This window comes from Armigeres subalbatus, chromosome 2 (genome assembly GCF_024139115.2).
Source record: "Armigeres subalbatus isolate Guangzhou_Male chromosome 2, GZ_Asu_2, whole genome shotgun sequence".
NCBI classification, from domain to species: Eukaryota; Metazoa; Arthropoda; class Insecta; order Diptera; family Culicidae; genus Armigeres; species Armigeres subalbatus.
Genome location: NC_085140.1, coordinates 59,822,095 through 59,840,166, shown reverse-complemented (window position 1 = coordinate 59,840,166; position 18,072 = coordinate 59,822,095). Strand labels below are relative to the sequence as shown.

The following is an 18,072-nucleotide window of genomic DNA, read 5'->3' as shown; positions in this document are numbered from 1 at the left end:
CTAGAAGTTACGCATTACACCTGTAGCCGTTGTAGAGTTGGAAATTCGGATCGAGGTGCATTCGCTTATCGCCTGTTTTTCAAAATATTTCTCAAAGACGCAAAGACAGCCCTTGCTTTCTTGATCGGGCCTTTGTCAATCTTGGTACCGTTGTTCTGACAAGCCACTCGGCTACCAAGATATTGGAAGCCTTTAACATTCTCCACTGATTGCCACTGTCCGTCGACATGGGTGTTTCACCTTCTCCAGAGCCGAGTATCGTTGACGGGCTAAGACTCCTCTGGTTTTTGTTCGCTCTATCGCGGCTTTGGCTTTCCTCGCTCCTCTATCTTCATCCAGGTCTCATCGGTGATCCATTGTTTTCTGGGTGCGGATTTTGCCCAGATTGTTCTCGCTGGTGGCGATGAAGGCATTCTTGATGGCGGTCCATTGGTCTTCACGCTGCCACCTTCCGGAATATCTGCAGTACGAGTCTCCAGTTCTTTAACGAAGGACCTTTTCACCGTGGTATCTTTCAGTCGGCGTGTGTTGAACCATCGTCCAACTCGCTCCTCCTGCCGACGAGTCCGCGCAGCGCAGACGTATTTCGCCGATGAGGAGGTGATTATCAGTCGCTATATCGGCACTACGCTTATTCCGTACATCGAGAAGGCTCCGGTTTCACTCGGCTGATGCAGATGTGGTCGATTTGATTTTTGTTAAGCCGTCACGGGAGACCCATGTGACCTTGTGAACCGGTCGATAAGGACAGAGCGGTCCCTCGATCACCATATCGTTCCACAGAATTTTGTGAACAGCCCTCCATTTTCGCTCATTTCCTAGACCATTTATTATCTATTACCAGACTAAGGCCGGAGTGGCCTGTGCAATACATACAAGTCTTCCTTCGCTGGTCCATGGCTGCACTCGCCAACCACGCAGTCTCGGAGGGTCCGCAACGTCCCACCGATCGATCCACCTTGCCGCTGGCACCTCGCCTTCTTGTGCCGTCGGATCGTTGTCGAGAACCATTTTCACCGGTTACTGTCCGACATTCTGCTACGTGCCCGGCCCACCCAGTCTCCGATTTTCGCGGTGTGAACGATGGATGGTTTTCCGAGCTCATGCAACCTGTGGTTATTCGCCTCCACGTACCGCCGCATCTCACCCCACCATAGATGGTAGCAGCACTTTCCTTTCGAAAACTCCAAGCGTTGTCTCCAAATCGTCCAGGTCTCGTGTCCGAGAGAACTCGGTTTTATGGCTTTGTAGATGTCAGTTTGGTACGGCGGCGAACTCTATTCGATCGAGCGTTTTGCGGAGTCCAAAGTAAGTATGATTTCCTGCCATGATGCGTCTCAGAATTTTTCTGACATCCACATATATGAACAAACAGCGGCATAAGGGTTTCCAAGTGGCTCGCTTGCCATCAGCCAGAATAAACTCCAAAAAGGGTAATATAGGATTACCTTATCAGTACTATCTATTCTGAAATCAATACAAACCCTCAGTCTAAAAATACAAACGTTATAGAACAGCGGTTCTCAACCTTTTCTTTCACCTTTTGAATTAATTGAGGAACCCAATTTTGCTGTAAATGAAAATAAGTTTAGCTCATAAGATATATGCAAAATTGAACTGAAAATTAGCGGAATATTTTCCATAAAGTTGGCAGAAATTTCATTATTCGAGCTCTTGAAGAGAGGTTTCGCCTCTTGAAAGGAGGCTTCTAAGCATTTTGAAATGACGCCTCTAAGCCTTTTGAACGTAGCTTCCAAGCCTCTAGAAATGAATTCCAAGGAGATGGGGTTTCGGCCTCTTGAATGGAAGCTTCGAGTCTTGAAAGTAGGCTTACCAGCCTCTTGAAAGAAGGTTTCGAACCTCTTAAAATGAGGTTTCCAATCATCTTGAGAGGAGTACTCCAAGATGCTTAGAAGGAAGTTTCGCGTAGAAAGATGTTTCCATTTTTTCGCAACGAAGCAACTGAGCTTTTCGAAAAAACCTTCATGTCTCTCAAATGAAGGCTTCCGAACGTAGACTTAAATTTTAGTTCAGAAGCATATTCTTCAATATCATTCGACATTTTGCTTGCTTACATAGAAAGTTTTCAAATTCTGTTAACTAAAAGTTAAACGAATCGATGGAATGGTTCACAGCCTTAGATCGGCCATATCGCACACGGGTCACTTCCATCGCTGCGCGCCAAATCGCAGCATGGACCGCCAACGCGTTACCGCCATCATCGAGGAAACCGTCGCCATCGTCAAGACATCGAAGCCTCATCGTTCCCGCCGGCACCGAGTCAACGAGAACTTCTGCGCACGTGGAGAGCTTTTTATTACATGGCCATGTTTGCTCTTTTCCATTCCGTACGTTCTACTAGTGTTCAATACGAATGAATGATCTAAAATATATTAAGTTTGATTGAAAATTTATTTATGCTTGGTTGGATTCCAGTACGTTTAATGCCTGAACTATAATAAACACTCTCACTAAATTAAATTACGTTTCGTTATTGCTCGAATGAGTGGACACTCCTTCTACGTTCCCTAAGTTTCGTTTCGTTAAGTCAGTTCAGTTAAGTCAGTTTCGAGAGTCAGAAACAGTGCATGCGTTACGAAATTGAATATTATTCCGCGAACCGTTCGAGAAGTTTCCCTGAGCGAAAAGGTCGTCAAAAGTCGGGCAAACCAAACACGACCGGTGGTCTCTCTTAGAGAGTGACGCTTAAGCCACCGTTTTAGCAATCCTCAAGAACATTCCCCGAACGGTTACATTATGCAACACAAATAGTGACGTTGCATAAGATCAGTGGGAGAGTGAAATAGATAACGCAGCGCTGATCTGCACCACCTTAGTAAAGTCTGGCTCATTGCCTCAAGATAAGCAATAAAATAGTAAAAGAGAGATTCCCAGACACAGACTCTAAATTGCTGGTGCCACATGGCATAAATTAGTTGAGGGTGCCCAAATAGGATAAGAATCCTACACAAAAGGTCAGCTATGAAAGCATCAAACTGGTTGCTGTAGACAAAATACGCAATACGCAATGAAATATTTTTTTGCGGGATTTGACCGATGGACCTAAATCTGATATTAAACCTCGTCATATCCCGTAATGGGCACCAAGAGGAACCGTGCATTATTTTAATTTATTATTTGTTTCTTGTTGATTGTGTACCTTTATGTTTGTATAAAATAATAGTAACGTGGGGATGTTTCAAGCATCAAATTAAAAAAAAAATATTTTGATTCAGTATTACTGAAGAAAACTGGATCCAACTTGTATTTCCGGTGAAGGCCATATATAGTAGACCTCTTCATGTTTTCAAAAAGTATCGAAAATTTAACCGGTCAGCCCAGAATCACAATTCTGATGCTAAAATAAGCCTTCTGCCAAATTTTCAGCTTATTCGGATAAAATTTCGAGGTGGCTCAAGTCGATTTTGTGATTTTGGGCTATTTTCAATTTTGAAAAAAATGTATCAAGAGATATAAAGGTCGGAAATCATCGCAACAACCTCTAAGGGCCGATGCCCACGTAGCGTTTTTCCAACGCTGCGTGCACACGGCGTTAAAAGGACGCATGTGTGCATCGGGAAAAAGCGGTAACGCAGCGTCGCCGCACCGATGCACACCAGCGTTTTTTCAACGCCCCGTACACGCAGCGTTGAAAAAACGCTACATGGGCATCGGCCCTAAATGAAGCTTTTGGTGTGCTCTACAAGTCTTGTGAACATTGCGATTCGTTCCGTTCACGTTTTGACCATGTTAAGGCTCAAGACTCCATCACAATGTTTTGAAAATTAATGACTGAATCACTTGTTTGTAATAGTGATGCATTTGGTACGGAAAAGTGCAGCAGCGATAAATAAAATGTTGTTTACAACTGGAGTGGGTGGAAATGGGGTGGTAAAAATATCCCAGCTGATGCATAATGTTGCCAGACTTGACGAATTGTTTATTTTATATCATAAGACATGTTCATGGTGTATCAAATATATGGGTATTTATCGGTTTAAAAAATTTTATACACCACTTGGAATGTAATAGAAGCTTACATAACATGTTTAAATATTTATTTTTGGTTTTATTGTTCAATCCGACAAACAGCAATGATTTTTTCCACTTAATAAATCTCACACTTAGAATAAATTACCGACTTCGGTAATTCATTTACCGAATTCTCAACAGCTGAACGTTCGGTAATGAGTTCGGTAAACGAATAAACTACCGAACTTTCGGTAATCTGAAAACTCTCCGCGAAATGTCAATTTTACCGACAGATCGGTAATGTTTTGGGTTCACCGAAATATTCGGTAGAGATGGTTATCCTGCTGATTCTTATTGGAAGTCTTTTCTTTTTAATAATAAGAGGAAACAATTATTGCGTTGTTGACATGGCATTCGTAACTTTAATAAGTATTTCAACGATAAATTGAAACATAATTTTTATATCACATTTATTGCTGATCAGCTGCTTCCGGTTCGTTTGAGGCCTCTGCAGATTTCCACCAGCATCAGCTCCTTTTTTCCGCCGTACTCGAGATCTTCAATATTTTTCCGGAGTTGACCAAGTCTGGTTCAGTGAGCTTCTGACGATTGAGGATTTCTGGAAGATGTTGCACATTTATTTCATTAGGATTGAAAACACTTTCTGTTAGCGGAAAAATAGTTAATTGTATCGCTTCACTTACCTTTGGTAATTTTCATAATATTCTAAAACAACGCCTTCATCAATGGTTGTTCAAGAAACCAACAGAAAAAATACAATATACATATCAAGATACAATTAAGTGGTGGAATTCAATGGGATTGTACAAACTCGTCTTATGACATGAGAAAAAATATTGCCGCTACAATGGCACACCAAACAAAAATGGAGCCTAGCTGATTTGACGTCTGATTTTATCGACACTTCAGTTCGATGTTACCAATTCGTCGGTAACACACAAGTTTTACAAATTTTTCGGTAAAATGGTGACATTTCCCCCACTATCACCGAAACTCAGTTACATCCAATGTCAACAAGAGATAAAGTACCGAAGTATCTGTGATTTTACCAATAACCGACCAATTCGGTAAAATAATTTACCGAACTCTTGAGCTCTGTTTAAGTGTGCTGGCAACGGTGAAGAGATGATTATTTTCTTGTGTATGCACACCTTTGTTTGCGTGTTGGCTGGCGTATACGTTGTATCGTTCGGATTGAATGAAGTTACATCGCGTAGATTTTGTACTCACCATTTCACTAATTGCGCTAGTGAATTTGAGTCTTCCGCATTTTGTTGCATTCACAATACGGTCGTCAAATTTGTCTCTCACTTCGATTTTTGGAAAGCAGTTTTCGACAGTTTTTGGGCGTGAAGTGGTTAATTGGTAGTCCAGATTGAAGAAAAATGTGAAACTCAGTTAGTGAATATGTTTTAGGAGTGATCAAATCAAGGAAACAATGGGAAAAGATCAAGTGAAAAATCAAGTGAGTGTGTATGTGTTTGATCCGAACGTTCGAACGTTAGTATGCGTTCGATGAACATACGAATATCGACCAAGGAAAAACGCAGTTTTCAGCGTTTTTCCAGCAATTCCTCAGTAATTGCTAGTTTTGATAAGTAAAAAATTAATATGGAAATGCAATGAATATATTATGATGGAGGGTAAGTCCGTAAATAGCCCCAAAATATTTATTTAGTTCAAAACTTTATTAGTATTAGTGTGGATTCGAATAAAATCATCGTCATCGTCGGATTGATTACGGTTAATAGAGCCTTCAAGTGATTTTCAAGCTTTTAAGTGCATAAAAACACTGTTTTCCCTAAAAGTCTTTGTTCTACTAAATTCTTGAATTTATTACAAATCATGGCTAATTTATTATGTTATTGTTCCTCTGTTTTCCCAGGACATTTGAGTAATATAATTTCCAATTTGCGACTTACCGTTAAATCAGAAGCCGAACCTTTGTCATAAATTTGCACGTTAGGATTTTTTCAAACAAGTTGTTCGAACAAAGAAGCAAAGAAGGAATGGTCTACCCGGGTCTACCTAGATACAGTAGCCATTCGATAACTGCAAAATGTTTACTTTTCAGTTAACGAATGCCGTTCGATAACTGCAACGCATTCTAGACGTCAAACAGTTGTCAATCGACGTCGGATGCAATAAAAGTGCATCTAAATGTGCAGCGCAATGCAGCTGTCATTGAGTTTGACATCAGTTTGAAGTTTAGCGGTCCGATAACTGCAAAACTGTTGCAACTATCGGATTGCAGTTAAAAAGCATTGCAGTTAAATGACTTGCAGTTATCGAACGTCCACTGTAGTTTAGTCACGTTTAGTTGAGTATTTTTATTTCTACACGTAAAAAAAATCAATGTTGTTTATTATTAATATTTCTAATACTTTTTTGCCAAAGCAGGGGTTTAATGACATGTATAAGAAAAAACTTATACATCGCATTAGTCACATACATTCGGAAACTTATACGTTTCATTAACTTATGAATGTTATAAGCTTTTTGATATGGGATCATTCATTAGGTGGCATAATGAAGAGTATAAGTTTTTTCGAATGGTTTTTTGCCATAACATATAAGGTTATTTTTTTACGTGTATTCGAGCGAGTCTACCGATAATTACCGATTTTATTTCAGCCCGGAACGGAAAATAAAAAAAACTTTCTGGCCACACTGAATTGAGTTTGTTTGACAGTTTCTGTCAAATCGGCATCAACATTTCAAATGGGCGTAACTGCTTTTGTAAACACGAGCTTCTCACGCCGCTGGTGGGTTAATTTGAGCCCACCGGCGCAATCCAATACCACTGAAGGAAGCATCGAATCCTCTTCTTTCATGTAATGGTGCTGGATTGCGTGGGTGAGCACAAATTAGCCCACCAGAGACGTGAGAAGCTCTTGTTTACAAAAGCAGTTACGCCCTTTTGAAATGTTGATGCCGAAATATCAAATCACGATGATTTTCCGACGATCTGCGAACTGTGCGACGGCGACATCACATCGACAAAAGTGAATAAGTGCTTTGTAGAAAATCTTTTGGAAATCGAATTTCGAGTTTAGTGTTCATATTGTACAAATAATAACAGAACTATGGATGATCCAGAGCTGAATGCCATCCGCCAGCAGCGCCTTCAACAAATGCAGGTTAGCATAAAAGAATAGTGGAATAAGCAACGCTATATTCAGAATGATAATGAATCGACCGGCAATGGCCGATACTGCGTTCAATTTTCGTTCCAAAAATAGCGTAAGATCACGTTTTGTATTAATCAGCGATGATGCACAGACATTAAATGCCTATTATAACGGAATCTTGTTTCGGGATTCGTTGTAGGGAGGAAATGCGGAACAACAGAAGGCCAAAGAGGAACAGATGGCCGCCCAAGAGGAAATGAAGAACTCAATGCTTTCGCAGCTACTGGATCAGAATGCTCGTGCTCGTCTAAACACACTCAAAATAAGTAAACCGGAAAAGGCCCAGATGGTCGAGGGTATGATCATCCGAATGGCACAGATGGGTCAAATCGGAGGGAAACTAGACGATACCTCGTTAGTCAAGTTACTGGAGAGCCTGAATCAGCAGATGCCGCGTAGTGGCTCCACGGTTAAATTTGATCGGCGTCGGGCCGCCATGGATTCGGACGATGACGATGATTACGGGATTTGAAAACGGTGAACATCTTGCAGCTGGGAGACGAATCGAATGGGCTAAACCACGTTCGGATTAACGATAAAATGCTTGCTTTACCGAGTAAACGCAAATACCTGATTGCGCGCGAAGGATTTGCATGCTTTTAGGTTCGTTTTAGCCATTACTCTGAAGAATACTAATTTAAGGACGGAATAAACTCGTTTATATACATTTGGAGTAAATCAAACATAATTTCTTCACTTTTCATAAGACGAGTTTGTACAATCCCATTTAATTCCACTACTTAATTGTACCTTGACAGATACGTATTTCGACCTCAACAGTAAGGTCGTCTTCAGTGTCTCGTACTTGACTCGACTTTCGTCGAGTCGAGTCAAGTACGAGATGTGGTAGTAGCGGATTGTGTTAAAATAATAATCGAAGATACGAAATGATAACATGAATTATTTGAATTTCTAAATCGAAGCAATCGGCGTTCGAATAGTAGGCGCCCATTAGCACATGAATATGAGCTCGATTGAACAAAACAAAGAAAGAGACTATACTGCCGCTAACCGCAAGTCGAGCACATCTGTATATGGGCCTCCATATACAGATGTGCTCGACTTGCGGTTAGCGGCAGTATACTAATCCGCTACTACCACACGAGACACTGAAGACGACCTTACTGTTGAGGTCGAACTATGTATCTGTCAAGGTACAATTAAGTGGTGGAATTAAAGGGGATTGTACAAACTCGTCTTATGACAAGTCCACTAAAAAGCTCAAAATAATTTCCTAACTAATTTCTTCCTTGACTTGAGCTAATGTTATATTTTTAACAACAAGTTACCGTGTACAATTAATAGTTGTCAAAAAAAATACAAATTACAAACTGTGTGGCAGTGAAACAGTACTTGTTGTTTACTACATGAATCATATATTCAATTACTTTGAAACCATCGAAGTAGGCCTAATGTGAACCACAACTTAGAGTCACATCATCAGCAATCGGGGAATGTGTCGTCTGTCACATTCAGTGAACAAACAGTGCGATCAGACGTACCAAGTGGCTCCCGCTTGTTAATAGTCAGGATGAACTCCACAAAAACCTTTTGTTCAAATTGGATAAATGCTTCACAATCTGCAAAATCTGCTAGTCAGATATTTTCGACAAAACACTTTTGCAGGTGTCGAACAAATTTACAACCACATGTACTACAGTCGCCTCTCCACATCTCGATATTGAAGGGACCATCGAGATAGGGAAAGATCGAGGAATGGAAGGAAAATTGAAATGGGTACTAGATCCGAAAAAGCTCGTTGCTATGAAAAACAACAACAAAACAAATGTCGTTTTCTGTTGTTGATGTGTTTATTATTGTCCAAAGATGGTCTAGTAGCCTAAAAATTTGAACATATCGACATAAAGACAGCGAATCATGAACAAAATATGATCAGAACCCATCGAGGTAGAGAGATATCGAGATAGAGAGGTTATCGAGATGTAGAAAGCCCCAATGTATGTAGATTGAAGGGACTGAGGAAACCATCGACATAGGGAGAGATATCGAGATGTAGAGAGTCGACTGTATTATCGATTTTTATTTGTAACATGTGGCTTTTATAACTAGTTAGCCGCATCGCATGTACTAATGAATATCTATCTTCAAGTCAGTTACTGTAATGTCACTATTCGCATTACAGTCCTATGACAATGTTCTGTGCACACTTTCCAAAACATTGATGCTTAATATTAATATTCTTGGAGTAAGGGACTTCAGGATTGAATATATTAGATCAATTTCTCACGCTAAAAATCATAGAGGTTTATCTGCATTGAACGATTTGCGAGAAATCGATCATTACAGTTACGCCCTTATGATTGTTCTAAGCGCGAGAGTTGTTCTTATGCGGTGACACGAGGATATATTTTGGGAATACAAATTCATCATTTGTAAGTTGACTTCAGGAAAGAAGTTTATCAAACCTACTTCAGGAAGAATAAGTTCATTTCGGCATTCACTAAACTTAAAGCAGGTAGAATCATAAAAAGTTTGTCAGTATATTGAATAAAGGGTGCTTAAAAATACCTGTGTAACTGCAAATCATTCTCGATTACCGCTGACTGGTATCTCTGGGTCGGTATGGAATGCCTCTGTTCTTCATGTCTCGGATAATACCGTTGGGCAAACGCCCAGAAACAGATATAGCATAGATTCCTTTAGTAAAACGATCTGCGATAAAGAAATACATTCATTTTAAATCTAAAAATGTCTATCTTAATAAAAAAAAAATACTCACTAATTCTCTGCCATTTGCAAACCCAACTATCATCCGGGTGCATAACAGCGATCATTCTGTTAAGATCAATAACATTAAATAGTATTGCAAGAATGTAATCCAGTAAATATGACAATTCACTCACCCATCGAAGTTGTTGCTGGTACAGTCGTAAACTTGGTCCTTGTTGTTCTTCATCCGGAGGAATTCTTCGCAATTTTCGCACCCATCAAACTCAAATTGATCGAATGTCTGAAAAGCAAAGGTAGCATTGTTTTCAAGCCAATCCGGCTTTTTTGTTTAAAATCAAATTACCACTTACCTTTACCAGTGAACATACCAAGCAAGCCCGTAGTCCACGCAAATCCTTCGGAATTGAATCAAACGACATTTTGCAGCAATTTTTAGAAAAATCACGAAACTGCGTGGAAGTTCTCAACAACGAAGTGAGAGTGAAATCGGCTTTATGTTGTGCGCTTGTGGGCTGTCAATCATTAGGTAACTGACATACAAACAAACCACCGGCTTTTGGCAACTGACATAAAAACTTACACTGAAAACCAAAACTACCCAAAAGTGGGTTGTTTGCACTCAAAACCGTGGTTTGGGCCAATAATTCAAATTTGAGTAAAATGACTTTTCTGGCACTAGGTAGTTTGCCTTTAATCCCATGTAAACAATTTACCCAAAGCTGAGTTTAATTTATCCAAAGCGGACCTTGATCAAACCAAAATAGAGAATAATGAATTTACTCAAATTTGGGTTATTGGGCTGAGCAACCTCGGTGAGGAGTTTGCATCTTGCTCTAGTTTTGATAGCAATCATGGGAAAGAAAGGGAAAACTACCCAAATTTGGGTAATTTTTTTCTGCGATATTCTCAATAGTGCGTATATTGAACTCAAAATTTGGGTTGATTTATCTGTCCGTGTACAGATGCGGCGAGGACGGCGAAGACCTTTCTAAAGGGTTTATTTGTTATACATAAATAATATCTGTTATACATACTTATTTACGAGACAAACGCACAGGAACGACAACAACCGAATCGGCTTCTCATATTTCAAGACATTTTATTAATTTTAAGTTAATAAATACCTAAATAAAAACGCAATGGTCGACGTTAAAAAATGCTTTTATACCACTATTCTTTCCCAAACTATCTCCAGTGATGGCAAGTATTTATTTTGTGGAAGCAATTTCGGAGAGATTTTAGTTTACAGGTAAGTCAGATTATTATAACACTAAAAGCCGGCTCGTAATCGGGATCCATATACCTTCTAGCATCGATCGAATCGTTTCCTGTTCGGAGAACGTTACCAGTGACCTCGATAAATTACCCACGGACCCCCAGCTGGTGTTTCCGTTGCCGGAAAAATGTCAAGTCTACAGCCTCTCGTTCCACAAGGACTTTCTGATCGTTGGCCTCAACGGGGAAATTTGCGGCTACCAGTGGAATGGTAAAAACGGAACAATCGGTAAAAAATCGTGGACCGTAAAGCTTCCAGCTTCTGCTGAATACACCGACATCAACGAGGTAAACTATCTCTGGCTGGATAAGACCAACGAGGTGCTGTACGCCGGTTGTGGAGATAATGTCATGTATGCCGTTTCCCTGGAGGATGGCCGAGTCATTCGTCAGTACCAGGGTCACAAGGATTACATCCACTGTGTGTCGGGATGTGCCGAAAAGATAGCCACCGCCTCCGAAGATGGAACCGTATTGCTGTGGGACTCCCGTCAGACTTCGTTTACTGGAAAGATCGAACCACACACCCATCAGGCACTGAACCGGTCAGAATTTGGCAAATGGCAGGGGACGGTGTCGATTACCGAAGATTGGCTGGTGTGTGGTGGGGGACCGCGCTTTTCGCTATGGCATCTGCGATCACTCGAGTGCACGACGGATTTTGCGTTCCCTAATAGGCTTCATGTGTCCGGATTTATCGATGATGCTATCTACGCTGGTGGTGATTTCAAGAATCTGTACCAGTACAGCTTTAATGGGGACGTGATGGCGGAGATTCCACTTTCGACGCCGGCAGTTTACAGCGTGGTGCAACAGCTGGAGCCCAACAGAATTATGGCAATTGCCGGAGCTGCCAGCCAGATTGATGTTTGTACGAATTTTAGCTATCGGGACATCGTGCTTAATGCGTATAAGAAGTAAACATTTAATAAATATATTAATAACCATAGAATTATACGTACAGCTCTCCGTTTTCGCTTATTTCTACAAGACAATGGCGTCGCATGATTCGCTCATGGTTCGAGTTTTCGGATCCGATCTTCGCATTGAAGTCGCCCATACACATCTTGAAACACCCTTCGCTTCGCTTCGCTTAAAGCGGTACCCGGTCGCTTTTAGGCCCGATGCCCACGTTCCTGAACATTTTTTTCCTCGAAAAAAAAAATTGTCCGCAAATGTTGTCTCTAGGGTGGGTTTTATGCCCGAAGCACCCACTGGTACAGTTGTTTGGCTTTAAGGAATTACACTTCAGATTAGATAGCTGTTAGAATATAGATTAGGTTGGGCATTCCCAAATCCGATTTTGAAGTTCCATCAGTTTGATTTCTTTAAATCTGCATCAATCTGATAGTTTTTATGTAGAGCCATCGAAGAAGAAGATCTGAGAGGTTGAGTGTGTTGCAATATGTAAAATATTGGAAGTTGCAGTTTTTTATGCAGTTCTTCCAGTAAAAATGATTGTGAAGAAGATTAATAATACTTTAAAGTTTACTCGAGGGCCGCAGGGACTATGTCCAAGGGCTTGACGATCCCTCCCCAGGCCATCTGCGAGTTGTGGGGCTTGCCTAGGATGTGGTGGGGTTTGACAGTGGGCACTGTTAAACCTCTATAAAAAGCTGCATGTATCCGCAAGTAGGCCCCACCAAAGCGACCGTGTGCCGCTCAAAGCGCACAAGCCCAAGTCCTGGTGTTAGGTGGGACGCTAAACAGCCCTGACACGACGACCCTCCGACGAGACAGGAGGTTTGCGCAGGCCCAATAAGGCGCCTGGAAAACCAATCATTACGAGCAATATAAGAGATAATGCGACTCGATATAATCCGCAAAGACCTAGGCGACGAATACAGGATCACGATTGGAAGCTTGGAACATGGAACTGCAAGTCGCTAGGTTTCGCAGGTTGCGACAGGATGATCTACGATGAATTACATCTCCGCAACTTCGACGTCGTGGCGCCGCAGGAGATTTTCTGGACAGGACAGAAAGTGTGGAAAAGCGGACATCGAGCGGCTACCTTCTACCAAAGTTGTGGCACTACCAACGAGCTGGGAACTTCATAGTGCTGGGTAAGGTGCGCCATCGTGTGATTGGGTGGCAGCCAATCAACGCAAGGATGTGCAAGCTGAGGATTAAAGGCCGTTTCTTCAACTATAGCATCATTAATGTGCACTGCCCACACGAAGGGAGACCCGAAGATGAGAAAGAAGCATATACGCACAGCTGGAGCAGACATACGATGGACGCCCACTGCGGGACGTCAAAATCGTCATCGGTGACATTAAAGCACAGGTAGGAAGGGAGGAAATGTATAGACCGGTCATCGGACACCGTATCGAATGACAACGGCCAACGATGCATAAACTTCGCAGCCTCCCGCGGAATGGTACTCCGAAGCACCTTCTTTCCCCGCAAAGTTATCCACAAGGCCACATGGAGATCACCTAACCAAAAAACGGAAAACCAAATCGACCACGTTCTAATCGACGGTAAATTCTTCTCCGACATCACGAACGTCCGCACCTACCGCAGTGCGAATATTGAATCCGACCACTACCTCGTTGCAGTATGCCTGCGCTCAAAACTCTCGACGGTGTACAACACGCGTCGAAGTCGGACGCCGCGGCTTAACATTGGGCGGCTACAAGACGGTAGACTAGCCCAAGAATACGCGCTGCAGCTGGAAGTGGCACTCCCAACGGAAGAGCAGCTAGGCGCAGCGTCTCTTGAAGATGGCTGGAACGATATTCGATCCGCCATTGGTAGCACCGCAACAGCTGCACCTGGCACGGTGCCCCCGGATCAGAGAAACGACTGGTATGACAGCGAATGTGAGCAGTTAGTAGAAGGCGCGGAACAGACAAAACTCCGGAGGAAAAAGCGCCAGCAGGAAGATCGACACCGTGAAGAGACGGAGCAACTGTACCGCGCTAATAACGCACGAAAGTTCTATGAGAAGTTAAACCGTTCACGTAAGGGCCACATGCCACAGCCTGATATGTGTAAGGACATTTAAACGGGAACCTTCTTACGAACGAGCGTGAGGTGATCCAAAGGTGGCGGCAGCACTACGAAGAACACCTGAATGGCGATGTGGCAGACGAAAATGGCGGTATGGTGATGGACCTGGGAGGACCTATTTAAACACGGTGGTGAGGCGAGGCACTGGCTAGAGCGCTGCATTTTGCGCGGGTCATTACCAAGATTTGGGAGGAGGAAGTTTTGCCGCAGGAGTGGATGGAAGGTGTCGTGTTGCCCATCTACAAAAAGGGCGATAAGCTGGATTGTAGCAACTACCGCGCAATCACATTGCTGAACGCCGCCTACAAGGTACTCTCCCAAATTTTATGCCGTCGACTAGCACCAACTGCAAGGGAGTTCGTGGGGCAGTACCAGGCGGGTTTTATGGGCAAACGCTCCACCACGGATCAGGTGTTCGCCATTCGCCAAGTACTGCAGAAATGCCGCGAATACAACGTGCCAACACATCATCTATTCATCGACTTCAAAGCCGCATATGATACAATCGATCGGGACCAGCTATGGCAGCTAATGCACGAACACGGTTTTACAGATAAACTGACACGGTTGATCAAAGCGACGATGGATCGGGTAATGTGCGTAGTTCGAGTTTCAGGGGCATTCTCGAGCCCCTTCGAAACCCGCAGAGAGTTACGGCAAGGTGATGGTTTTTCGTGTCTGCTATTCAACATCGCTTTGGAAGGGGTAATACGAAGAGCAGGGATTAACACGAGTGGTACAATTTTCAATAAGTCCGTCCAGCTATTTGGCTTAGCTGGCGACATAGATATTATGGCACGTAACTTTGAGAAGATGGAGGAAGCCTACATCAGACTGAAGAGGGAAGCTAAGCGGATCGGACTAGTCATCAACACGTTGAATACGAAGTACATGATAGGAAGTGGTTCAAGAGAAGACAATATGAGCCACCCACCGCGAGTTTGCATCGGACGTGGTGACGAAATCGAGGTGGTAGAAGAATTTGTGTACTTGGGCTCACTGGTGACTGCCGAAAATGACACCAGCAGAGAAATTATTAGACGCATAGTGGCTGGAAATCGTACGTACTTTGGACTCCGCAAGACGCTCCGATCGAATAGAGTTCGCCGTCGTACCAAACTGACAATCTACAAAACGCTCATTAGACCGGTAGTCCCCTACAGACACGAGACCTGGACGATGCTCGTGGAGGACCAATGCGCGCTTGGAGTTTTCGAAAGGAAAGTGCTGCGTACCATCTATGGTGGGGTGCAGATGGCGGACGGTACGTGGAGGAGGCGAATGAACCACGAGTTGCATGAGCTGCTGGGAGAACCATCCATCGTTCACACTGCGAAAATCGGACGACTGCGGTGGGCCGGGCACGTAGCCAGAATGTCGGACAGTAACCCGATGAAAATGGTTCTCGACAACGATCCGACGGGCACAAGAAGGCGAGGTGCGCAGCGGGCAAGGTGGATCGATCAGGTGGAAGATGACTTGCGGACCCTCCGTAGACTGCGTGGTTGGCGACGTGTAGCCATGGACCGAGCCGAATGGAGAAGTCTGAATAAATAATAATAATTACTCGACGAGTTCAAATCAAAGATAATTTGATCGGTTCATCCCTGAATCGTGAAAACAGACCATCACATCACATCCCAAAGTTTGCGATGGTCAATCGACTGTAACGATGTAATGCTAGTTAGTTTTAAGAATTGATCAATGCGACCGATGACTAGCATATGCTGGTCTAAGCAAAAGTCACTCCATGATCCTTCCATAAGGTTCTACGTAAATACTGTGTGTGTAAGACAATTTCAAGGTCTGGATCACCCTATAAAAGGGGTCTGCCCAACCGGAAGAAATCAGTTCAGTTTTCGTTGCATTTCCAGCTGACATACAAGTAGCATATTTCCCATATTTCGTACGTTGTAGGTAAGGCTTTCAAAACCCTGGGCTTTATCTTTCGGATGGCTTAAGAATTTTCTGACATTTACTGTCTGAAGTCATTGTATTGCTCACTGGTGCGGTCGATGCTGGAGTATTGCTCCGCCGTTTGGAATCCCAATTATACGAACGGTGCCGAACGAATTGAGTCCGTGCAACGACGCTTCCTACGATTTGCACTGCGTAGACTACCGTGAAGAGATCCATTACGCCTGCCAAGTTGAGAGCGCCGTAGCATCGCTCAGGCTGTACTTGTTGCATGGCCGAATAGATTGTAGTGACATTTTGGAACAGATTAATATTAATGTACAGCCAAGAGACACTTCGAAATAACGCTATGTTAAGAATGCCATTTCGTCAGACTAACTACAGTATGAACGGTAGTATTGAAGGATTACAGCATATATTCAACAGCGCTGTTTCAGTGTTTGTGCCCATTTTGCCTTTCTCGTACAACTAAGTTGTACCGAAAGGCTATCATTTCACTCAAATTCGAACTTTTGATAGAAGTCCCGGAGACCCATAGTGTTATATACCATTCGACTCAGCTCGATGAGCTGAACAAATGTCTGTCTGTCCGTGTGTGCGTGTGTGTGTGTATGTGTGTGCGTGTGTGTGTGCACAAAATGCCATAAAAACATTAGCCAAATTTTCACATAGAAACTCTTAACCGATTTTCTTGCAACAAGTTGCATCCGACAGAGACTAAAACGCTGTTGATCACTATTGAATTTCATAATAATTGCAAATTGCAAAAAATAGATAATATTAAAATAGTGATGAGATATAGTGACATAGAACAATAATGTGTTATGAAAAATGCCTTGCATCTATGAATATTTTTAAAGTTTATCCACGGCTTGCTCCCATTAAGAGTTTCATCGTACTATAAAGATGCTCGTGTTGCACGCATTTAGGCGTAAGTATGCTCTTCGTTCAGTTTCATAGTACTATGAAATTGTCCGAAAGTCAAAATTCGAACATAGGAAATTCGAGAAACTTTTGGCAGCGCCATCTGTCGTCTACTAGTGTAAATTTTCTATCACAACATTAGACGGTGTAACTGTTTTGCCTTTCTTGTACATCATCGAGGTGTAAGCGTAAAGGCTACATTTATTACCTTTTTGCGCGAGGAAGGCGCCATCACCGCTAGGTGGATTAATCTGGTTTTTTTAAAAGTTTTCTGACAATATGTATGCTTATATTTTTTTACCACTATTAAATGGTTGTTGTGATGCCAGAGGATTTGAAACTCCCGTAGATTGTCTGCAGTTAACGAATGGGAACGGAGAGACGATTAGGTTCACGACTAAGGTGCGAAAGAATAATTGGCGCTGTCACAGCCTTGTGGTCGAACACTCGCAGACATGTGTATAAGCCATCATTCGCACCAACCGAGTATCATAGCTGCTCGGCAATAGAGAGGACTCATCCGATACGCAATCAGGAGATCAAATATCTACTCGTTCGTTATGTTCTCGGACAAATCCACAAGTTTCGACTCTACAGTTCAATCTTCAATCTACTTGTATACTTTGTATCTCTGTCTCGTGCTTATAGTCGTGTACCGCTACGATTCTCTGCGCTTGCTCCCTTTACGAATGCGTACCCAAATACTCTACTTGGTCAAAGACAAACAACTTGTTCGCGCTGCAGACCCAGTGTTGACCCGATAACCCGTCATGAAGACGGCTTCTTCCGCATGTTCGCATAATCAGTGCGAAACGTGTCTTCGCATCGAACACTCATCGCAACGACGGAACAAACGCAAAAAATGATAAACGGTCAAAAAAAATTTAAGAATAAAAAATTACCCACATGCGGCTTCCAGCAAAACAAACTGTCTTTGGAACCGTCTAAGACGAATTAAGTACTGTCCATTTAATTCCACCAGTTAAGCTGGAGGAATTAAATGGACAGTACTTAATTCGTCTTAGACGGTTTAATACATTCCACTAAAAGAGCTTAATATATT

At 42.5% G+C, this 18,072-nt stretch overlaps 3 protein-coding genes across 3 annotated transcripts; 2 read left to right on the top strand and 1 right to left on the bottom strand.

Annotated features, from left to right (window-relative positions):
• The first annotated feature begins 6,936 nt into the window (after positions 1-6,936).
• LOC134208724 (programmed cell death protein 5) lies at positions 6,937-7,872 on the top strand. Its single transcript, XM_062684562.1, has 2 exons — positions 6,937-7,133; positions 7,324-7,872. Exons 1-2 carry the CDS (start codon positions 7,080-7,082, stop codon positions 7,654-7,656), a joined length of 387 nt encoding a protein of 128 aa, XP_062540546.1. The 5' UTR covers positions 6,937-7,079; the 3' UTR covers positions 7,657-7,872.
• A 1,789-nt stretch (positions 7,873-9,661) lies between these two features.
• Positions 9,662-10,397, bottom strand: LOC134208725 (transcription elongation factor SPT4). Its single transcript, XM_062684563.1, has 4 exons — positions 10,226-10,397; positions 10,049-10,155; positions 9,925-9,980; positions 9,662-9,857 (listed from the first exon to the last, which is right to left on the bottom strand). The coding sequence occupies exons 1-4, from the start codon at positions 10,292-10,294 to the stop codon at positions 9,739-9,741; spliced, it is 351 nt and encodes a 116-aa protein (XP_062540547.1). The 5' UTR covers positions 10,295-10,397; the 3' UTR covers positions 9,662-9,738.
• A 518-nt stretch (positions 10,398-10,915) lies between these two features.
• On the top strand, positions 10,916-12,102 carry LOC134214443 (THO complex subunit 6). Its single transcript, XM_062693814.1, has 2 exons — positions 10,916-11,124; positions 11,186-12,102. Exons 1-2 carry the CDS (start codon positions 11,015-11,017, stop codon positions 12,069-12,071), a joined length of 996 nt encoding a protein of 331 aa, XP_062549798.1. The 5' UTR covers positions 10,916-11,014; the 3' UTR covers positions 12,072-12,102.
• The last annotated feature ends 5,970 nt before the right edge of the window (positions 12,103-18,072 follow it).

Excerpts from the sequence above, each read along its gene's own strand:
- LOC134208724 (XM_062684562.1), top strand. The coding sequence starts at position 7,080 with ATGGATGATCCAGAGCTGAATGCCATCCGCCAGCAGCGCCTTCAACAA. Across the intron at positions 7,134-7,323 it reads AGCGCCTTCAACAAATGCAG|GGAGGAAATGCGGAACAACA; the intron begins GTTAGCATAAAA and ends GATTCGTTGTAG.
- LOC134208725 (XM_062684563.1), bottom strand. The coding sequence starts at position 10,294 with ATGTCGTTTGATTCAATTCCGAAGGATTTGCGTGGACTACGGGCTTGC. Across the intron at positions 10,156-10,225 it reads TGGTATGTTCACTGGTAAAG|ACATTCGATCAATTTGAGTT; the intron begins GTAAGTGGTAAT and ends TTTGCTTTTCAG. Across the intron at positions 9,858-9,924 it reads TTGCAAATGGCAGAGAATTA|ATCGTTTTACTAAAGGAATC; the intron begins GTGAGTATTTTT and ends TCTTTATCGCAG.
- LOC134214443 (XM_062693814.1), top strand. The coding sequence starts at position 11,015 with ATGGTCGACGTTAAAAAATGCTTTTATACCACTATTCTTTCCCAAACT. Across the intron at positions 11,125-11,185 it reads GGAGAGATTTTAGTTTACAG|CATCGATCGAATCGTTTCCT; the intron begins GTAAGTCAGATT and ends TATACCTTCTAG.